The sequence below is a fragment of the Podarcis tiliguerta genome (assembly GCF_965153285.1).
Source record: "Podarcis tiliguerta genome assembly, chromosome: 10".
Classification (NCBI taxonomy): domain Eukaryota; kingdom Metazoa; phylum Chordata; class Lepidosauria; order Squamata; family Lacertidae; genus Podarcis; species Podarcis tiliguerta.
Window position 1 is genome coordinate 80,662 of NC_139543.1, and position 17,563 is coordinate 98,224.

The following is a 17,563-nucleotide window of genomic DNA, read 5'->3' on the forward strand; positions in this document are numbered from 1 at the left end:
ACAAACGCAACCAATGGTGATGCGGATTGGAAATCACCGAGAAGTCATCAGCTTTAATGTCACACACCTGTCGGACACGCCTGTAGTCCTCGGCATGAGTTGGCTGCACAGGCACAGCCCAGCATTGGCGTGATACCAACGCCAACTGACCTTCGGCTCCTCCTATTGCGCGGAACATTGCATCCTTCCTAGCCCGGAAGAAGGAGGGGACGACCCGCAGCTACAATTAGGCACGCTGCAAGCAGTGCCTCGCAAGTATGCAGCGTTTTTGGAGGTTTTCTGCGAGAAGGAAGCGGACAAGCTGCCCCCCCACAGGCCCTATGACTGCAAGATTGACCTCCTGCCAGGAGCGACGCTGCCAGCCGGGAAACTCTATTCCATGTCTGAGGATGAGCTGCAGGAGCTCAAGGAGTTCATAGACCTCAACTTGAAGCGCGGTTTCATCCGGGAGTCGAAGGCAGCGGGGGGCAGTCCTGTATTCTTTGTGAAGAAGAGGGACACGCCCCAAAAAAGACTTGTGGTAGACTTCAGAATTTTAAATTCCAGAACCAAGCCCGCGGCCTTTCCCATGCCCAAGATAGATGACCTGCTGGCGACGGCGAGGAAAGGACGCGTTTTTACAAAGTTGGATCTGCGAGGGGCGTACAACCTGATTCGCATACGGGAAGGAGACGAGTGGAAGACTGCCATGTTCACGCCCCTGGGCACATATGAATACAGAGTTATGCCTTTCGGTTTACAAAATGGCGCCCACTGTTTTCAAGCTTTCATGCATCACGTCCTGGCGGGTCTCCTCTACAAGACATGCGTCTGCTTCTTGGACGACATCCTGATATTCTCAGAATCTGAGGAGGCCCACGAAGGTGACGTCAAGGAAGTTCTGCAGAGACTGCAGGAGCATCGGCTGTATGCCAAGCTGGAGAAGTGCCAGTTCGACAGGACGGAGGTGGATTTCCTAGGCTACAAGCTGTCGGACAAGGGGCTTGCCATGGACAGCGCCAAGGTTCGCGCAGTGTTGGACTGGAAGAGCCCGCGCAATCGGAAGGAGGTCCAGCGGTTTGTGGGGTTCGCCAACTTTTACCGCAAGTTCATCAAGGGGTTCGCGATGCAGACGGCGGCCATTACTGACACGCTCAGCTCTAAGAAGAAGAAGTTCCTCTGGACGGAGCAAGCGGAGCAGTCCTTTCAGAACCTTAAGCGTCTCTTCTCGTCCGAAGGGCAGCTACTGCATGTGAATCCCAGCAAACCGATGAGGGTTGAAACAGACGCCTCAGACAGAGCCGTGGGCGCCGTACTGTTGCAGGAGGACCCGCATGGGGACTGGAGACCGTGTGCCTTCTACTCTAGGAAGCTCAGCAAGTCGGAGCAAAACTACACCATCTGGGACAGGGAGTTGCTGGCCATTCATGCAGCATTCAAGGCGTGGCGACACTTCCTCGTCGGGGCCAAGCACACCGTGCAGGTCCGCACGGATCATAAGAACCTGGAGTACTGGCGCACGGCAAGATTCCTAAACCAGCGGCACATCAGATGGGCGGAATTTTTCGCGGATTTCGACTTCAGGATAGAATACATCCCAGGCGACAACAACATCATGGCGGATGCACTGTCCAGGAAGCCGCAATACCTCGAAGAGACGGCACCGGCAGCGGCCAAGCACATTTTCGCTCCGAAAGCGTGGGCGTGCGCTGCAGCAACCGTGGACTTGGAGGCGGTCCGTCGAGCACTGCAGAGGGACCCCTTTGCACAAGCCAAGATGGAGGAGGTGCACAAGGGCACGGTGAAGGACGACGAGTTCCAAGTACGAGACGGATTGCTCATCCGCAGAGGGGCCCTCTACGTACCGGGAGACGACCTCCGGGCGAAAGTACTGCAGCAGTTACACGACGCACCCACCGCCGGGCACTTTGGCAAGGAGAAGACGGCAGAACTCGTTGCCAGAGATTTTTGGTGGCCCAAGATGCGGGGGGAAGTCGCGGAGTACGTCTCGAGGTGCGACACCTGCCAAAGGGCCAAGTCAGTCCACAAACCTCCGGCGGGACTGCTCGAACCGCTGCAGACTCCGAGCGAACCGTGGGAGAGGGTGGCCCTGGACTTTGTCACGGATTTACCCAGCTCAAGGGGTAAAACGGCAGTGCTAGTGGTGGTGGACATGTTCACTAAAATGGCCCACTTCATTCCGTGCGCGAAGGTCGCCACGGCAGAACAGACCGCCAAACTGTTCATAGACCACGTCTTCAGAGTGCATGGACTGCCACGGTCTATCTTGTCCGACAGGGGGCGCCAGTTCATTTCGAGCTTCTGGCAGAAGCTGATGGGTTTCCTGAACGTCAAGATCAACCTAGCGTCGGCGAGACACCCGCAGACCAATGGACAAGCGGAACGCGTCAACGCCGTCATGCAGCAGTACCTGAGATGCTACGCAAATCAACAGCCGACGACATGGGTGGACTACCTGCCGCTCGCTGAGTTCGCTTACAACAACACGAAGCACGTGTCCACAGGGGTGACGCCGTTCTTCGCCAACAACGGGAGGCATCCCAGAACCTTCCCGGGATTAGAGAGACTGGGGGAGGGGGAGCCACAGGCAGCGGAAGTCTTGGCGGCGGAATTGCAGGAAGTCCACGAGCAGCTTAGGAGGCAGTTAGAGCTGGCAAAGCACGCATACAAACTGCAGGCTGACAAGCACAGGAGGGTTGGTGAAGACATACAGGTGGGAGACTGGGTGTGGTTAGCGGCCCACGCAGTGCCGACCAGATCCTTAGCTAAGAAGAAACTCGGACATAAGCAGCTAGGACCTTACCTAGTTGAGGCACAGATCAATCCGGTGGCCTTCCGGTTGACACTTCCGGAAGGATCCAGAATGCACCCAGTATTCCATAGGTCGGTGCTCACGCCCTACAAAGCACCTCACCGATTTCAGGCGCAGGGCACGGCACCAGACCAGTATGAGGAGATCCCCCCACGGAGGGAGTCGCCAAGAAGGGAACCCATCAACCAGGTCACAGAGATTTTGGACTCGAGATGGGGGGAAGAGGGAGTAGAATATTTTCTCGCAAGGGAAGGTACCCCGGCCAGCGCCAACAGTTGGGTGCCGGACTATGCCCTGGACGAGCCTCTCCTCAAAGAGGAGTTTCATGCCTTGTTCCCACACAGGCCCATGCCAGCCGAGTATTTCGACGACTGGCTTTTCACACCCACGCTTTCTACCAGCACGTTCCAGGGATTCACCTCGGACGAAGAACCACCATTAGACACACGTTCACCGGAGGGCTCGCCCTCGGGGTTTGCCTCAGACCGCTCGTTTTGGTGGGACAATCGAGGAGAGGAGAGGTGGCTGAGGGGCCCTTGGCAGGCAACGGACCCAGAGGGGAACGAGGGAGAGAGGGACATGGACGTGATGGGGGAGGACGTTGGGTTCGAGCATGGCGGCACGGAGATGGAAGCAGAGGAGAACGAGGTCGGCGAAGACATGGAGGACGAGCCGGATTTCTCTAACTGGATGCACGCCACGGGGGACGAACTGTATCCACCATTCACCCCCACAACGACGGAGCACCCAGCACCCCCGCCGGAGGAAGGGGAGGGGGGAAGGGGGGGCTTCGAGGGGGGGATGGATGTCAGGGGTTCAGGAGCAGAGTCACTGGAGAGGGAAGAAACAGAGAGCGAGGGGGAGGAGTCGGAAGGAAATGTCAGCGGCGACAGTAGTCCAAGATCTCTGAGTCTCTCCAGTGACTCGGAGGATTCACAGAAAGGGGCCCCCATGGTCAGGGCAAGGGGAGTGCCCAGGGGGACACCTCGGGAAGAAGGGGACTCAGAGAGTAGCAGCTGGAAATCCGGACCAGCGTCCCCCCCAGGGTGCAGTAGGGGGGAGGAGTCCAAGGCATCGGGATCAGGGAGCGCGCAGGCAGAGGGAGAACGTGAGGCAGGAGTGGCCACACCCTCGTCAGGGAGCGAGGAAACGGTCATCCGGAAAGTAAAACGCGCGCGCGCGCCAAGTTCAAATGTACAGGAGGGCGGCAAGGTGGGCAGCCCGGGTAAGGAGCCAGGTCCTAAAGCCCGCCGAAGAGAGGGGGAGGAGTCAGAGGGGTCTAGCTCCGCGTCGGAAGAGTCCAGGAGGAATGAGACCCCGGGGGGTAGTAAGACCCAGAGGAAGAGAGAGAGAAGGAAGAGGTGGAGTAAGATTAGAGTCTTGAACTGGTGCACGGGGGGTGGAGATCCAGACAGAGCTTCGCCGGTCTAAAGTCCAGACGTAGGGCTGGGACGCTGAGACTTGTAAATGGAGACTATTCTTCAATAAAGACTTTGATACTGTACTATCGGCTAGCGTTGGTCCTTGGTGAGCTGGGACCCGGAGCCAGCCCTGACAGGCGGATACAGTTCGTCCCCCGTTCTCTCGCCGACCTCGATTTCCTCTGCTTCCATCTCTTGGCCGCCGTGCTCGAACCCAAGGTCCTCCCCCAACACGTCCATGTCTGTCTCTCCCCCGGTCACCTCTGGGGCCTCTGCCTGCCAAGGACCCCTCAGCCACTTCCTGCTCCACTGCTCCTCTGGTCGATCGTCCCACCAATAAGAGCGGTCTGAGGCAGACCCCGAGGGCGATCCCTCCGGGGAACGTGTTCCTAGTGCCGGTTCTTCGTCCGAGGTGAACCCCTGGAACGTGCTGGCTGAAAGCGTGGGTGTGAAAAGCCAGTCGTCGAAATACGCGGCTGGCATGGGCCTGTGTGGGAACAAGGCATGAAACTCTTCCTTGAGAAGAGGCTCGTCCAAGGCATAGTCCGGCACCCAACGGTTGGCACTGGCCAGGGTACCTTCGCTGGCGAGAAAATATTCTACTCCCTCTTCCCCCCATCTCGAGTCTAAAATCTCTGTGACCTGGTTGATGGGGTCCACTCTTGGCGACCCCCTCCTTGTGGGCGTCTCCCTGGGCGGGTCTGGTGCCGTGCCCGGCACCTGAAATCTGTGAGGTGCTTTGTAGGGCGTGAGCACTGATCTATGGAACACTGGGTGCATTCTGGATCCCTCCGGAAGTGTTAACCGGAAGGCCACTGGATTGATCTGTGCCTCGACTTGGTAAGGTCCTAGCTGCTTAAGCCCGAGTTTCTTCTTCGCTAACGATCTGGTCGGCAGTGCCTGAGCGGCTAACCAAACCCAGTCTCCCACCTGTATGTCTTCCCCAAGCCTTCTGTGCTTGTCAGCCTGCAGTTTGTATGCGTGCTTAGCTAGCTCTAACTGCCTCCGAAGCTGTTCGTGGACTTCCTGCAACTCTGACGCTAAGGCTTCCGCTGCCTGTGGCTCCCCCTCCCCCAGTCTCTCTAATCCCGGGAAGGTTCTGGGATGCCTCCCGTTGTTAGCGAAGAACGGTGTCACCCCCGTGGACACGTGCTTCGTGTTGTTGTAGGCGAACTCAGCGAGCGGCAGGTAGTCCACCCATGTTGCCGGCTGCTGATTTGCATAGCATCTCAGGTACTGCTGCATGATGGCGTTGACTCGCTCCGCTTGTCCGTTGGTCTGCGGGTGTCTTGCCGACGCTAGGTTGATCTTGATGTTCAGGAAACCCATCAGCTTCTGCCAGAAGTTCGAGATGAACTGTCGCCCCCGGTCGGACAGGATCGACCGTGGCAGACCGTGAACCCTGAACACGTGGTCTATGAACAGTTTGGCGGTCTGTTCCGCCGTGGCCACCTTCGCGCACGGAATGAAGTGGGCCATTTTGGTGAACATGTCCACCACCACTAGCACTGCCGTCTTACCCCTCGAGCTGGGTAAATCCGTGACAAAGTCCAGGGCCACCCTCTCCCACGGTTCGCTCGGTGTCTGCAGCGGTTCGAGCAATCCCGCCAGAGGTTTGTGCACTGACTTGGCCCTTTGGCAGGTGTCGCACCTCGAGACGTAATCTGCGACTTCCCCCCGCATCTTGGGCCACCAAAAATCTCTGGCTACTAATTCTGCCGTCTTCTCTTTGCCAAAGTGCCCGGCGGTGGGTGCGTCGTGCAACTGCTGCAGTACTTTCGCGCGGAGGTCGTCTCCCGGTACGTAGAGGGCCCCTCTGCGGATGAGCAATCCGTCGCGTATCTGGAACTCGTCGTCCTTCGCCGTGCCCTTGTGCACCTCCTCCATCTTGGCTTGTGCGAAGGGGTCCTCCTGCAGGGCTCGACAGACAGCATCCAGGTCCATGGTTGCTGAAGCGCACGCCCACGCTTTCGGTGCGAAAATGTGCTTGGCCGCTGCTGGTGCCGCCTCTTCGAGGTATTGCGGCTTTCTGGACAGTGCATCTGCCATGATGTTGTTGTCGCCTGGGATGTACTCTATCCTGAAGTCGAAATCCGCAAAGAACTCCGCCCATCGTATGTGCCGCTGGTTCAGGAACCTTGCCGTACGCCAGTACTCCAGGTTCTTATGGTCCGTGCGAACCTGCACTGTGTGTTTGGCTCCGATGAGGAAGTGCCGCCACGCCTTGAAGGCTGCATGAATGGCCAGCAACTCCCTGTCCCAGATGGTGTAGTTCTGCTCTGACTTGCTGAGCTTTCGAGAGTAGAAGGCACACGGTCTCCAGTCCCCATGGGGGTCCTGCTGCAACAGTACTGCGCCCACGGCTCTGTCCGAGGCGTCCGTTTCAACTCTCATCGGTCTGCTGGGATTCACATGCAGTAGCTGCTCTTCGGACGAGAAGAGACGCTTGAGCTTCTGAAAGGACTGCTCCGCTTGCTCCGTCCAGATGAACTTCTTCTTCTTGGAGCTGAGCGTGTCGGTAATGGCCGCTGTCTGCATCGCGAACCCCTTGATGAACTTGCGGTAAAAGTTGGCGAAACCGACAAACCGCTGGACCTCCTTCCGATTGCGCGGGCTCTTCCAGTCCAACACTGCGCGAACCTTGGCGCTGTCCATGGCGAGCCCCTTGTCCGACAACTTGTAGCCCAGGAAATCTACCTCCTTCATGTCGAACTGGCACTTCTCCAGCTTGGCGTACAACCTATGCTCCTGCAGTCTCTGCAGAACTTCCTTGACGTCTCCCTCGTGGGTCTCCTCGGATTCGGAGAATATCAGGATGTCGTCCAGGAAGCAGACGCATTTCTTGTAGAGGAGGCCCGCCAGTACGTGATGCATGAAGGCTTGAAAACAGTGAGAGCCATTTTGTAATCCAAAGGGCATAACTCTGTATTCATAGGTGCCCAGGGGCGTGAACATGGCAGTCTTCCACTCATCTCCCTCCCGTATGCGAATCAGGTTGTACGCCCCTCGCAGATCCAACTTTGTGAAAACGCGTCCTTTCCTCACCGTTGCGAGCAGGTCGTCTATTTTGGGCATGGGAAAGGCCGTGGGCTTGGTTTTGGAATTTAAAATTCTGAAGTCTACCACAAGTCTTTTTTGGGGCGTGTCCTTCTTCTTCACAAAGAATACAGGACTGCCCCCCACTGCCTTCGACTCCCGGATGAAACCGCGCTTCAAGTTGAGGTCTATGAACTCCCTGAGTTCCTGCATCTCGTCTTCAGACATGGAATAGAGTTTCCCGGTTGGCAGCATCGCCCCTGGCAGGAGGTCAATCTTGCAGTCATAGGGCCTGTGGGGAGGCAGCTTGTCCGCTTCTTTCTCGCAGAAAACCTCCAAAAACGCTGCATACTTGAGTGGCACTGCTTGCAGCGTGCCTAATTGTAGCTGCAGGTCATCCTCTTCCCCTTCTGGGCTAGGGAGAATGCAATGTTCCGCACAGTAGGAGGAGCCGAAGGTCAGTTGGCGCTGGTACCACGCCAATGCTGGGCTGTGCCTGTGCAGCCAACTCATGCCCAATACTACAGGCGTGTCCGACAGGTGTGTGACATTGAAGCTGATGACTTCTCGGTGATTCCCAATTTGCATCACCATCGGAGGCGTTTGCTGCACCACCTGCCCCCCCAGCAATTCCCTGCCATCCACCGTGACAACCTTCAGAGGCAGCGTGGCTGGCAGTAGTGCTATGTTGTGCTGTTGAATAAAATCCAGTCCTATGAAGTCTGCGTTACTACCAGAGTCAATGGTAATCGGCACTTCCATAGTGAGTCCATTGGGCAGTTGGAGCGATGCTGTAAGCTGCACCACTGGTTTGGGTGGGAGGGGGTCTGTGGGTTGCAAAATTTCTGGGGATTGCTTCACTGACTTGTCTGGCTGGACCCCAGTGCCTCTTCTTCCAGCCAGACTCCGTCGTTTCCCTGCTGTGGTTCTCTCTGCTGAGTTGCGTCTGTGACTGTTGCAGAGGCTGCAGTGTGCTTGTGGAGCCTCTGGGGACACTCTTTCGCCATGTGCTGAGCACTGTCGCAGATGTAGCACTTCCTGTTCCCTCTAGGAGGCTTCGCTTTGACTGCTCCCGGTGTTAGGGCTCTGGTAGCTGACTGAGCCCTGGCGCCTCCAATCTCCATCGGTTCTTCTCCCCCTCCCTGCGAAGGTGTGGATTGAGCACGCGCTGCATCCTTGGGAAAGAGGGGAGGAGCTCTCGCGGGCGTACGTCCCCAACGTCCTTCTTCTCTGTTCCATGGACGTTCTTCCAGACGCACCCCAATCTCCAGCGCCCGCTGGACCACTTGCTGAGTGCTCTTTGGTCTCTCCCCCCTTGCAATCTCATCTTTCACATTTGCATTCAATCCTTCCCAAAAAAGGTCTCTGACTGGAGCAGAATCTTTCTCCCATCCCAGCGCATGGACTAATCCAAAAAAGCGGGAATGGTACTGCCTCACACTGGCTCTGCCTTGTTTGAGCCCATGTATGTCCTTTCTGGCAATATCGATGTCTATCTTTGATAAAAAACACGAATCCATCGCTTTAATGAAAGCCTTCGCATCTTGGAGCGCCGGATCTTTATCTCTCCACAAATTCCTCAGCCACGCTTTGGCTTCCCCATGCAAATGGGACCAGATAAACCCCACCTTTTCTCGCTCATCTCTAAAGTCTTTTTCCAGCAGATCCAGCGCAAACAGCAGGTCTGCTCGGAAGTTAGGGTACTGCTGTAAGCTCCCGTCGAAATGAGATACAAGACTGCCTCCTCTTCTCCCCAGCCCAATGCCCTCTGATTTGGGTCCCGGTTGCTCCTGCTTGTCAAGCATTTCCAACCTGGCTTGGAGATCCTTGTAGGCGGCAGCTACCTCCTCCTCCCTTTTCCTGGACGCACGTACCTCCGCGTTGAGTTGTGTCACTGCATTTTGCAGTTCTATTAGATGCTGTTCTGTCGTCATCTTGCCTGACTCTTGTGAGCTCGCGAAGCACCACTCCTCTTCCCTCGCGGCGTCCCTCACGTTGCGAGGTTCTTGGTGCAAAATTTTTTGATGAGATGGAGCTTACTGTCAGAGCTGGCTCCAGGTCCCAGCTCACAGAGGACCAACGCTAGCCGGTAGTAATGTATAAAAGTCTTTATTGAAGTACAGTTTCCATTCTCAAGCCGTAGCGCCCCAGCTCTACGTCTAGGGTTTAGACCGGCGAAGCTCCATCTGAATCTTCGCCTCCTGTACACCAGTTTAAGACTCTAGCTTTACTCCACCTCTTCCGTCTCTCCTTTCTCCTCTGGGTCCTGCTACCCCCCGGGGTCCCTTCCTTCCTGGATTCTTCCGACGCAGACGTAGACCCCCCTGACTCCTCCCTCTCTCTTCGGCGGGCTTTGGGACCTGGCTCCCTATCCGGGCTGCCAACTGCTGCACCCTCCTGTACATTTGAACTTGGCGCGCGCGCGCAGCCTTCAACCTTCCTCTCGACCGTTTCCTCGCTCTCCGATGGAGGCGTGGCCAATCCTGGCTCATGTCCTCCCGCTGTGCGTGCGCTGCCTGATCCCGATGCCTGGGACTCCTCCCCCCTGCTGCACTCTGGTGTGAACGCTGGTCCAGATTTCCAACTGCTGCTCTCTGAGTCCCCCCTGGCCCCTTCTTCCTGGGGTGTTCCCCTTGGAACCCCCCTTGCTCTGACCATGGGAGCCTCTTTCTGTGAATCTTCCGATTCGCTGGAAAGACTCCGAGAGCTTGGACCGCTGTCATCGCTGACATTTCCTTCGGACTCCTCCCCCTCGCTCTCCATTTCCTCCCTTTCCTGTGCCTCTGCTCCTGAACCCCTGACAGGTGTCATCAGCTGGCAACCCAGCCCAAAACTCCGGACAAGCTGGGCGAGGGGGCGCATAAAGATGTTAAAAAGCATCGGGGAGAGTATCGCACCCTAAGGTACTCCACACACCAAGGAGTGGCGCGATGACAATTCCCCCCTAAGCGCCACCCTCTGTCCCCGACCAGAGAGAAACGAGCGCAGCCATTGAAGGGCTGTGCCCTGGATCCCCACGTCGGCAAGGCGGTGGTCCAGAAGTTCGTGATCGACCATGTCAAAAGCTGCTGACAGATCTAGAAGATCATCTGTTAGGGCAACCAGAGCCGTCTCGGTCCCATGACCAGCGCGGAAGCCGGACTGGAATGGGTCGAGAGCCGATGTTTCATCCAGAAACCCACCAAGCTGTTCAGCAACCGCTCTCTCAATCACCTTACCCAGGAACGGAAGATTCGAAACCGGGCGGTAATTGGATAGATCTAAAGGATCTAATGATGTTTTCTTTAAGAGCGGGCACACCACTGCCTCCTTCAGTTCTCCTGGGAATGTCCCCGTGCCAAGGGACAAATTGATGATATCCCCCAGGAGGGCCCGCACCTCGTCTGGACACGCTCTAATCAGCCAAGACGGGCACGGGTCGAGAGGACAGGTGGTGGGCTTTCCAGCTCGGAGGAGTCTGCCCACATCGGCTGGGGATATCCGGTTGAAGTGGTCCAATACTGGACCCGAGGACAGTCGAGGGGCCTCCAGTTCCTTTATTGTATCCAAATTGGCAGGGAGGTCATGGCGGAGCAACAAGACCTTCTCCACAAAAAAGCTCGCAAATGCCTCACAGCTGTGTGTCAAATTGTTAGTTAAATTTGGCTGTCCCTCAAGGGACGTTAAAGACCTGATTATACTAAATAATTGCGCCGGGCGAGAGCTAGCGGATGCAATGGAGGCCGAGAAGTAAGACTTCTTAGCAGCCTTCACTGCCATCTCGTAGGTTTTCATAAAAGCCCTATAAGATGTTCTTGAGGCTCCGTCACGGGCACCCCGCCATACTCGCTCTAGCCGTCTGAGGTCCCGCTTCATTTTCCGGAGTTCCTCGGTAAACCAGGGAGCCCGGTTTCTGCGGGGTCGCAGAGGGCGCTTAGGTGCGATCTCATCGATGGCTGCCAGGAGCTGGATATTCCAGCCCTCAACAAGCTCAGTCAATGAGTCGCCAGGGGGAGCAAGGTCCCGCAAGGCTTGGCGGAATCTATCAGGGTCCATCAGCCTCTGCGGGCGAGCCCAAATCGGCTCGCCACCTAAGCAGGGTGGGGGTGGAAAGTCAATCCTGGCTTTCAGAGTGTAGTGATCAGACCATGGTACCTACATCGAAGGAGACATGATCACATCTATACCTACGCCAAAGATCAAATCCAGCGTGTGGCCTGCTTGATGTGTGGGGCCCAAAACAAACTGGGAGAGCCCTAGTGTCGCCATGGAAGACACCAGGTCCAGAGCCTGTGAGGAGGGAGTGGCATCAGCATGGATGTTGAAGTCCCCCAATACCAATAGGTTAGGGAACTCCAAGGCCCAGCCAGCCACCGCCTCCAATAGGCCTGACAGGGTGGCTGCTGGTGCACTAGGTGGCCGGTACACCAGCCAGACAGCCAAGCTCTCCTTGGAGCCCCACACTAGGCCAACACATTCAATGCCGGGGATCGATGGCGATGGTAGAGCCCTGAAAGGACAATCTTCCTGGATTAATAATGCCACCCCTCCCCCCCGGCCCACAGTCCGCGACTGGTGGAGGACGGAGAAACCCGGGGGCGCCATCTCTCGCAAGGTAACTGTTGCCCCTTCGCGCACCCAGGTCTCCGTCACACAAGCCAGGTCGACCCCCTGCGGGATAAAGAAATCTCGCGGGGTGGCGGTTTTGTTGCCTATAGACCTGGCATTGCACAACACCAGTGACGGAGGTGAGTAATCCTTGCTCACCCTACCCTCGTCCCTCGGGATGAGGCGCAGATTGGAAGGGGTACGAGCATATCCATATCTCGATCCCCTTCGCCCCCTTCGAGTTTGGATTTGATATCCCGCTTTATCACTACCCGAAGGAGTCTCAAAGCGGCTAACATTCTCCTTTCCCTTCCTCCCCCACAACAAACACTCTATGAGGTGAGTGGGGCTGAGAGACTTCAAAGAAGTGTGACTGGCCCAAGGTCACCCAGCAGCTGCATGTGGAGGAGCGGAGACACAAACCCAGTTCCCCAGATTACGAGACTACCGCTCTTAACCACTACACCACACTGGCTCTTCTTACTTCCCACACAATGCCTTCTTACTTCCCAGAAAGAAGCTAATTCTAAGTCCAAAGAGAATGTTTAATTTAGAGGAAACCTGCTCCCCCTGCCTCCATTTTGAGCCTTACGTTTTCCATTTCCATCCCGCATTCCTCAAGGAAGGACCTCAGGAGCTTTCCTGCAGCCTGAGAGACGGCTCTGTCTTCCACTGTCAGGTTGTCAATCGCCTTCAACACGACTTCGTTGATCTGGCTGGGCGTGAGGTGCTCCCCAAAAGCCTGGCACAAAGAAGAAAGAAGTGGGAGTTTTCTTCTGCTCCACACTTTGACCACGTTTCAGTAGTCCGAGGGTGCCTTCACAAACCAAGTGAAAGACATCTCCACTCTGCCTTGAGAGGGTTGAACTAAGTGACCCCCGCGTCCCTTCCAACTCTACAATTCGGTGATTCTATTTATGTGTTTATTTAAGTGGCTGAAAGATTTTACAACAAACAAAAATAAAAGTCAGGTGACGCCTTGCTATTTTCGATCCACATCTTAAATTGGTTATGACATTGGAACATGAAAAGGTTCAATCTAAAATCAGACTAGAAAATTAAAAAAAAAATTCTCGCAGGAACAGAGAGGGTGAGTAATAGTGGCTATCCGTTATATAACCAATGCCAAACAGACTGGGTGGGAACCTGCCGGCTGTGTGTTTAGTTCTTAATATACAACAAAAACACCCACCACAATGTTGGCATAGTTCATTGGCTTGGCAGTGCCTCGTGAAAGATGCACCGAATAAGTCAACTTTTCCTATCCCTTTTCCAATCTGAGGAGCCCAAGGTAGCAATGCATGGTTCTCTCTCCTCCCCGTTTTAGTCTCATGAGGTAGGTTAGACTGAGAGACTGTGACTGACTCGTGAGTTTCAGGGCTGAGTGGGGATCTGAACCCTAGGTCTCCCAGCACCTGGTAGAATTTCAATAAGTAGAATTCTGCATGCAGTTTAGGCTAGTGGGCACTTGTCTTTGAGCAATTTATTCTAATACAATGCATTTCTGAAAGTTATTTTCACTAATAGCTCACGCATGTTTTTTTTTACACACTGTTTAGCATTGCGAAATTCAAGGACATGTGAATTTCAAAGGCGGGTTGTGTTTCAGTTCTCCTATTGATTCTGAAAGCCTCGATTTGATAGCTTTTGGCTTCCAGTGTGAACTGTTCTGAGCGTGGGCTGCCTGAGGGCAGGCTGAAGTTGGTGGGGCAGGGCCCCATTGGCCCGAATGAGCAAATCTTTGCTAACTGGGAGTGGCTGCGGTCATAGCAATAAAGAGTACAAAAAGCCACCCCTACCTTGGCCACTTTTGCGATGTTGTAGTGGAAGAGGGAGGGCCCAGGGATGAAGAAGTCTTCTCGGACCCATCTGACCATGTTGCCTTTCTTATTTTTATTCCTCCTCTTCTCCAGTTCCTTACCTAAGCAGGGTTGGGTTTTGGAATATGCATGCAAAAGAACCCAGCATTAGTGCTCCCTGCTCAAAACCTCCAGTTTTCCCACTGGGACCAACAAAAACAATTATCGATTTCACCTCAAAAATTATAATTCAGAACTGGGAAAAAGGTTCAGAAGGGGGCAACCAAAAGGACTGGGGTGCTTATGGAGCTGGTTGCAGCATTTGGGGGGGGGGGGGGTCCGTTTAGAAAAACGGCGAGGAAGAGGAGACACAATGTATGGCATGGAGAAAGTGGAGAGAGAACATGAGAACAACTGGACCTCCAATGAAACTGAAGTTTCAGGATGGTCCTTCTTCTTGCAGTGCACAGCTAAACTCTGGAACTCCCTGCCACAGGAGGCACTGATGGCCACGGACCAAGCTGGCTTTCAAAGAAGATGAGGCAAATTCATGGAAGAGAAGGCTACCCATGGCTATTAGCCAGGATGGCTATGCTTTGCCTCCATGGTCAGAGGCAACAAAGTACAGGAGTAGAAAGCGCTTGAATGGATTCCCACAGGCATCTGGTCAACCCCTGTGGGAACAGGATGCTGGACTGGGCTGGGACACTGGTCAGGTCCAGAAGGCTTTTCTGATGTTCTTCAGCAGTGAATCCCTCCCCCAAGACTGCCCTCTCGTCTCTGGCCAACAGGGTGTTGGCGTTAGGCCAGTGCTGGCACGAATTCTGGCCCTCCTGAACTCCCTGATCAACCCTAGCAGCAGCCAGCATGGGCAACACTCAGGGATGATGGGAGTTGGAGCAGCCTCTGGAGGGCTACAGATCTCCCACCCTGCGGCTTACAAGAAATAAGCCATTTCCCAGCATCGCCCTCACCCATTTTGGCTATCATGATGTAATGGAGATGGTACAAGGCCTCCGCTGACTGCAGGCCAATCTCCTTCACATTGTCTGCGAGGTGAAGGGACAAGAGCGCCACCAGCTGTCCAAGAAGGGGGAAATCCTGGGATACCTAGGAGGTGGAGAGAGAGAGAGATGCACAGTCAGCCCTTGTCCCACAGAGCCCAGCAAGAGAAAACCGTCTGGCATGCTTTCAGTTGACAAAGGTGACAGAGGGGTGCAGGGCAAGAGAGCTGTGCTTAGGTGGCCCACCCTAGGCTTGCCCCAGGGCTTTTTCCCCAGCCAGAACTCACTGGAACTCAGTTCTGGCTGTTGAATGGTTGAATGTTGAATGGTTGAATGTTGAATGGCTGTGTCAGCATTTGGGTGTAGTATATGAGCAGCACCTAGCTCTCCCGTTACCCTGGGGGATGGGTTGGTGGTTGGGTCTGGTTTGTTGTTGGTGTATTTAGTGTATAAGGAGTTTTTGCTTTTGTTATTAAAACCTTGTTTAGTTATTTTTGAGTCCCTTTTTAATGCATGGTCTCCCCAGCAAGCTCTCTGCAGTGCTACTATACTGCAAATAGCTAACACTGGCACCTCTCAGGTGGGCGCTATTGTCATGATAAGAGAATGAGGGAGGTGAGTTCATGGTGAGTCCTGGCACCTCTTTTTCTAGAAAAAATAGCACTGGCTGGCACCTTCCCCTGGGATGGCCATGCCATACAGCTTTCATCTAGTTCACACCTGAACTTTCCAACGCAATACGATTATGAAATTGCAGCGTTAAGCCTTGGTCACTCACATCAAAGTCCAAATGCTCGGAGACATATTTCATGAGTACGTTGGTGGTCTTGACTGCTCTTTGCCTCTCACTGATTTTTGTGGCGTCAATCCAGCCATTTGTGTGCTGCGAGAGAGAAATCATTGTCATCACATGGAAGGACAACCCTTAATCCAGGTTTGCAAATTCGCAAAGCTTCATAGAGGGGACAAATTGCAAAAAGGGGTTGTTTTGTAAAGGAGGAAGTTTGCTGCAATTTGTTTATTATTATTATTATTAATAATAATAATAATAATAATAATACCCCACCTTTTTCCCAGACAGGGACTCGAGGCAGCTTACAAACAAAACAAGAACAACTAAAGACACAGAAAAAAGAAGCCATTAAAAAAAAAGCATTAGTAGAATTAGATATTAATTGGCTCTTGGGTTGCTTTTGTTTTATTATGCATTTTCTGTTCTAATTTTGTATTTTTATGTTGTGAACCGCCCTGCAATCTGTCATTTGTGTGTTTGTGTGTGTGATAATTACAACAATACAACATACACCTCACCACAGCCATAGCAATGGAATGCAGGAAGCATCCTTAGACCAAGCCCAGCCATTGATCCACAGGTGCTGAGGACTGGCAGTTGGCCCTTTGGGCTTTCAGACAGAGAGCCTTTTCCCAGCCCCACCTGGAGATGCTGAGGACTGAACTGGGGACCTTGGCCATGCAAGGCAGATGCTCTGCCCCGAGCCACAGCCCTTCCCCATACGCCATCAGCAGAGGACATATCTTGTGTGCCTTGCACAAGCATTGCTAGCAGAACAGAAGGCCCACTTGACCATCAGCACCCACAACCAGCGAGTTGGCCACAGATGCCCCCCGTGCAATCATTTCAAGAGGGTCTGTCCTCTGGTATGGGAGCTGCTGCTTCCCCCTGCTCTGACACCTTGGGGGCTCCCTTACCACTAATATCTCCTGCAGCGTCTCCAGAGAGGGGGCCTCCGACAGCAAGCTGGTGAGCATGTTGAGCCAGATGTAGATGGTCTCTTGATACCAGTCCTGGAAGGAGAGAAGCAAAAGCACTTAGAAGCTGAAGACCCCCTTGGAAATCCCATATGCTCTGGAGCCTTCTAGTCCAAATTCGTAACAAAGCTTATGCAGGGGTTCAAGAACGGCACACAAAGAGTCATAAACATCAAACGTTTCTTGATGTATGTAAGGTTACAGGTCATGCGATATAAAGACACAGGATTCCGACTACATGGAAATGGCGGAAATGACCGGCAGAATCCGAGACCAGGGAGAAGAGTCGATGGAAGAAGATTGGAAAAAAATTAAAGTATATTTACAGAAATATTGCAAAATTAATGAATGTTAGAAGAATATTGGAATGAAGCTATATGGTTTTAGCAGAAGTGTTATTAAGAATTATATGAATATTAAGTGTTAATGTGGAAAATTTAAAGTTAAATTGTGTTAGGATAAATTATAGAACAAAAATTGAAGAAGAGGGAAAGGATTTGTTGAACCAGTTAATTTGAATAGAATACAAAAAAAGGAGGTGCGAGGAAGTCGAGGAAATAAGCTAATGAAAGATATAGATATAAAATTTGGATGTGTGTTTTTGTTTTTTTATGTTGTATTGTTGTATTGTTTTTTTATTGTTGATGTATTGTTTGTTGAACCCATGTATTGTTTTTTTATTGTTTTTCTTTTTATAATTATAAAATATCTAATAAATATTATTTTAAAAAAAAATAAAGATACAGGACTCCACACTGGGCTCAACTTCCTTGGGGTGTTCCAAGGCAGAGGGCTGCCTTGGTGGTGGGGCCCACCCCGTGGAACACCCTCCTATCAGATGTCAGAGAGATACATCATTATACTTCCGTCTGAAGACATCTGAAGGCAGCCCTGTATAGGGAAGTTTTAAATATTTGATGTCTGGCTGTGTTTTAATTTGTTGGAAGCCGCCCAGAGTGGCTAGAGTAACCCAGTCAGATGGGCAGCATATAAACAAACAAGCAAACAAATAAAATTAAATGCAGCGTAGGAGGGAGGCATGAGAGTCACAAAATTCAGGCATGCAGGAATCATTTGTGGATGCATTCTAGCCAAAGGTGAAATGCAATAAATATGGAAACATGATTAAAATCA

The 17,563-nt window shown here is 53.2% G+C and overlaps 2 protein-coding genes and 1 long non-coding RNA gene across 3 annotated transcripts in view; 1 reads left to right on the forward strand and 2 right to left on the reverse strand.

Annotated features, from left to right (window-relative positions):
* NUDT5 (nudix hydrolase 5) overlaps positions 1 to 17,563 on the reverse strand; it is a 1,423,229-nt gene that overhangs the window by 46,784 nt on the left and 1,358,882 nt on the right. The gene's annotated exons all lie outside the window — the stretch shown is intronic.
* Positions 1 to 17,563, forward strand: part of LOC310658277 — a 332,943-nt gene that overhangs the window by 7,568 nt on the left and 307,812 nt on the right. The window lies entirely within an intron of this gene.
* The window catches only part of LOC310658184 (maestro heat-like repeat-containing protein family member 7), a 36,313-nt gene continuing 30,919 nt past the window's right edge, over positions 12,170 to 17,563 (reverse strand). Inside the window, exons 8-12 of the mRNA XM_083400030.1 lie at positions 16,370 to 16,465; positions 15,438 to 15,542; positions 14,630 to 14,765; positions 13,656 to 13,777; positions 12,170 to 12,598 (exon numbers count right to left, since the gene is read on the reverse strand). Of these exons, the coding sequence (XP_083256156.1) occupies positions 12,407 to 12,598; positions 13,656 to 13,777; positions 14,630 to 14,765; positions 15,438 to 15,542; positions 16,370 to 16,465 (651 nt within the window). The 3' untranslated portion in view covers positions 12,170 to 12,406. The remainder of the gene's footprint in view (positions 12,599 to 13,655; positions 13,778 to 14,629; positions 14,766 to 15,437; positions 15,543 to 16,369; positions 16,466 to 17,563) is intronic.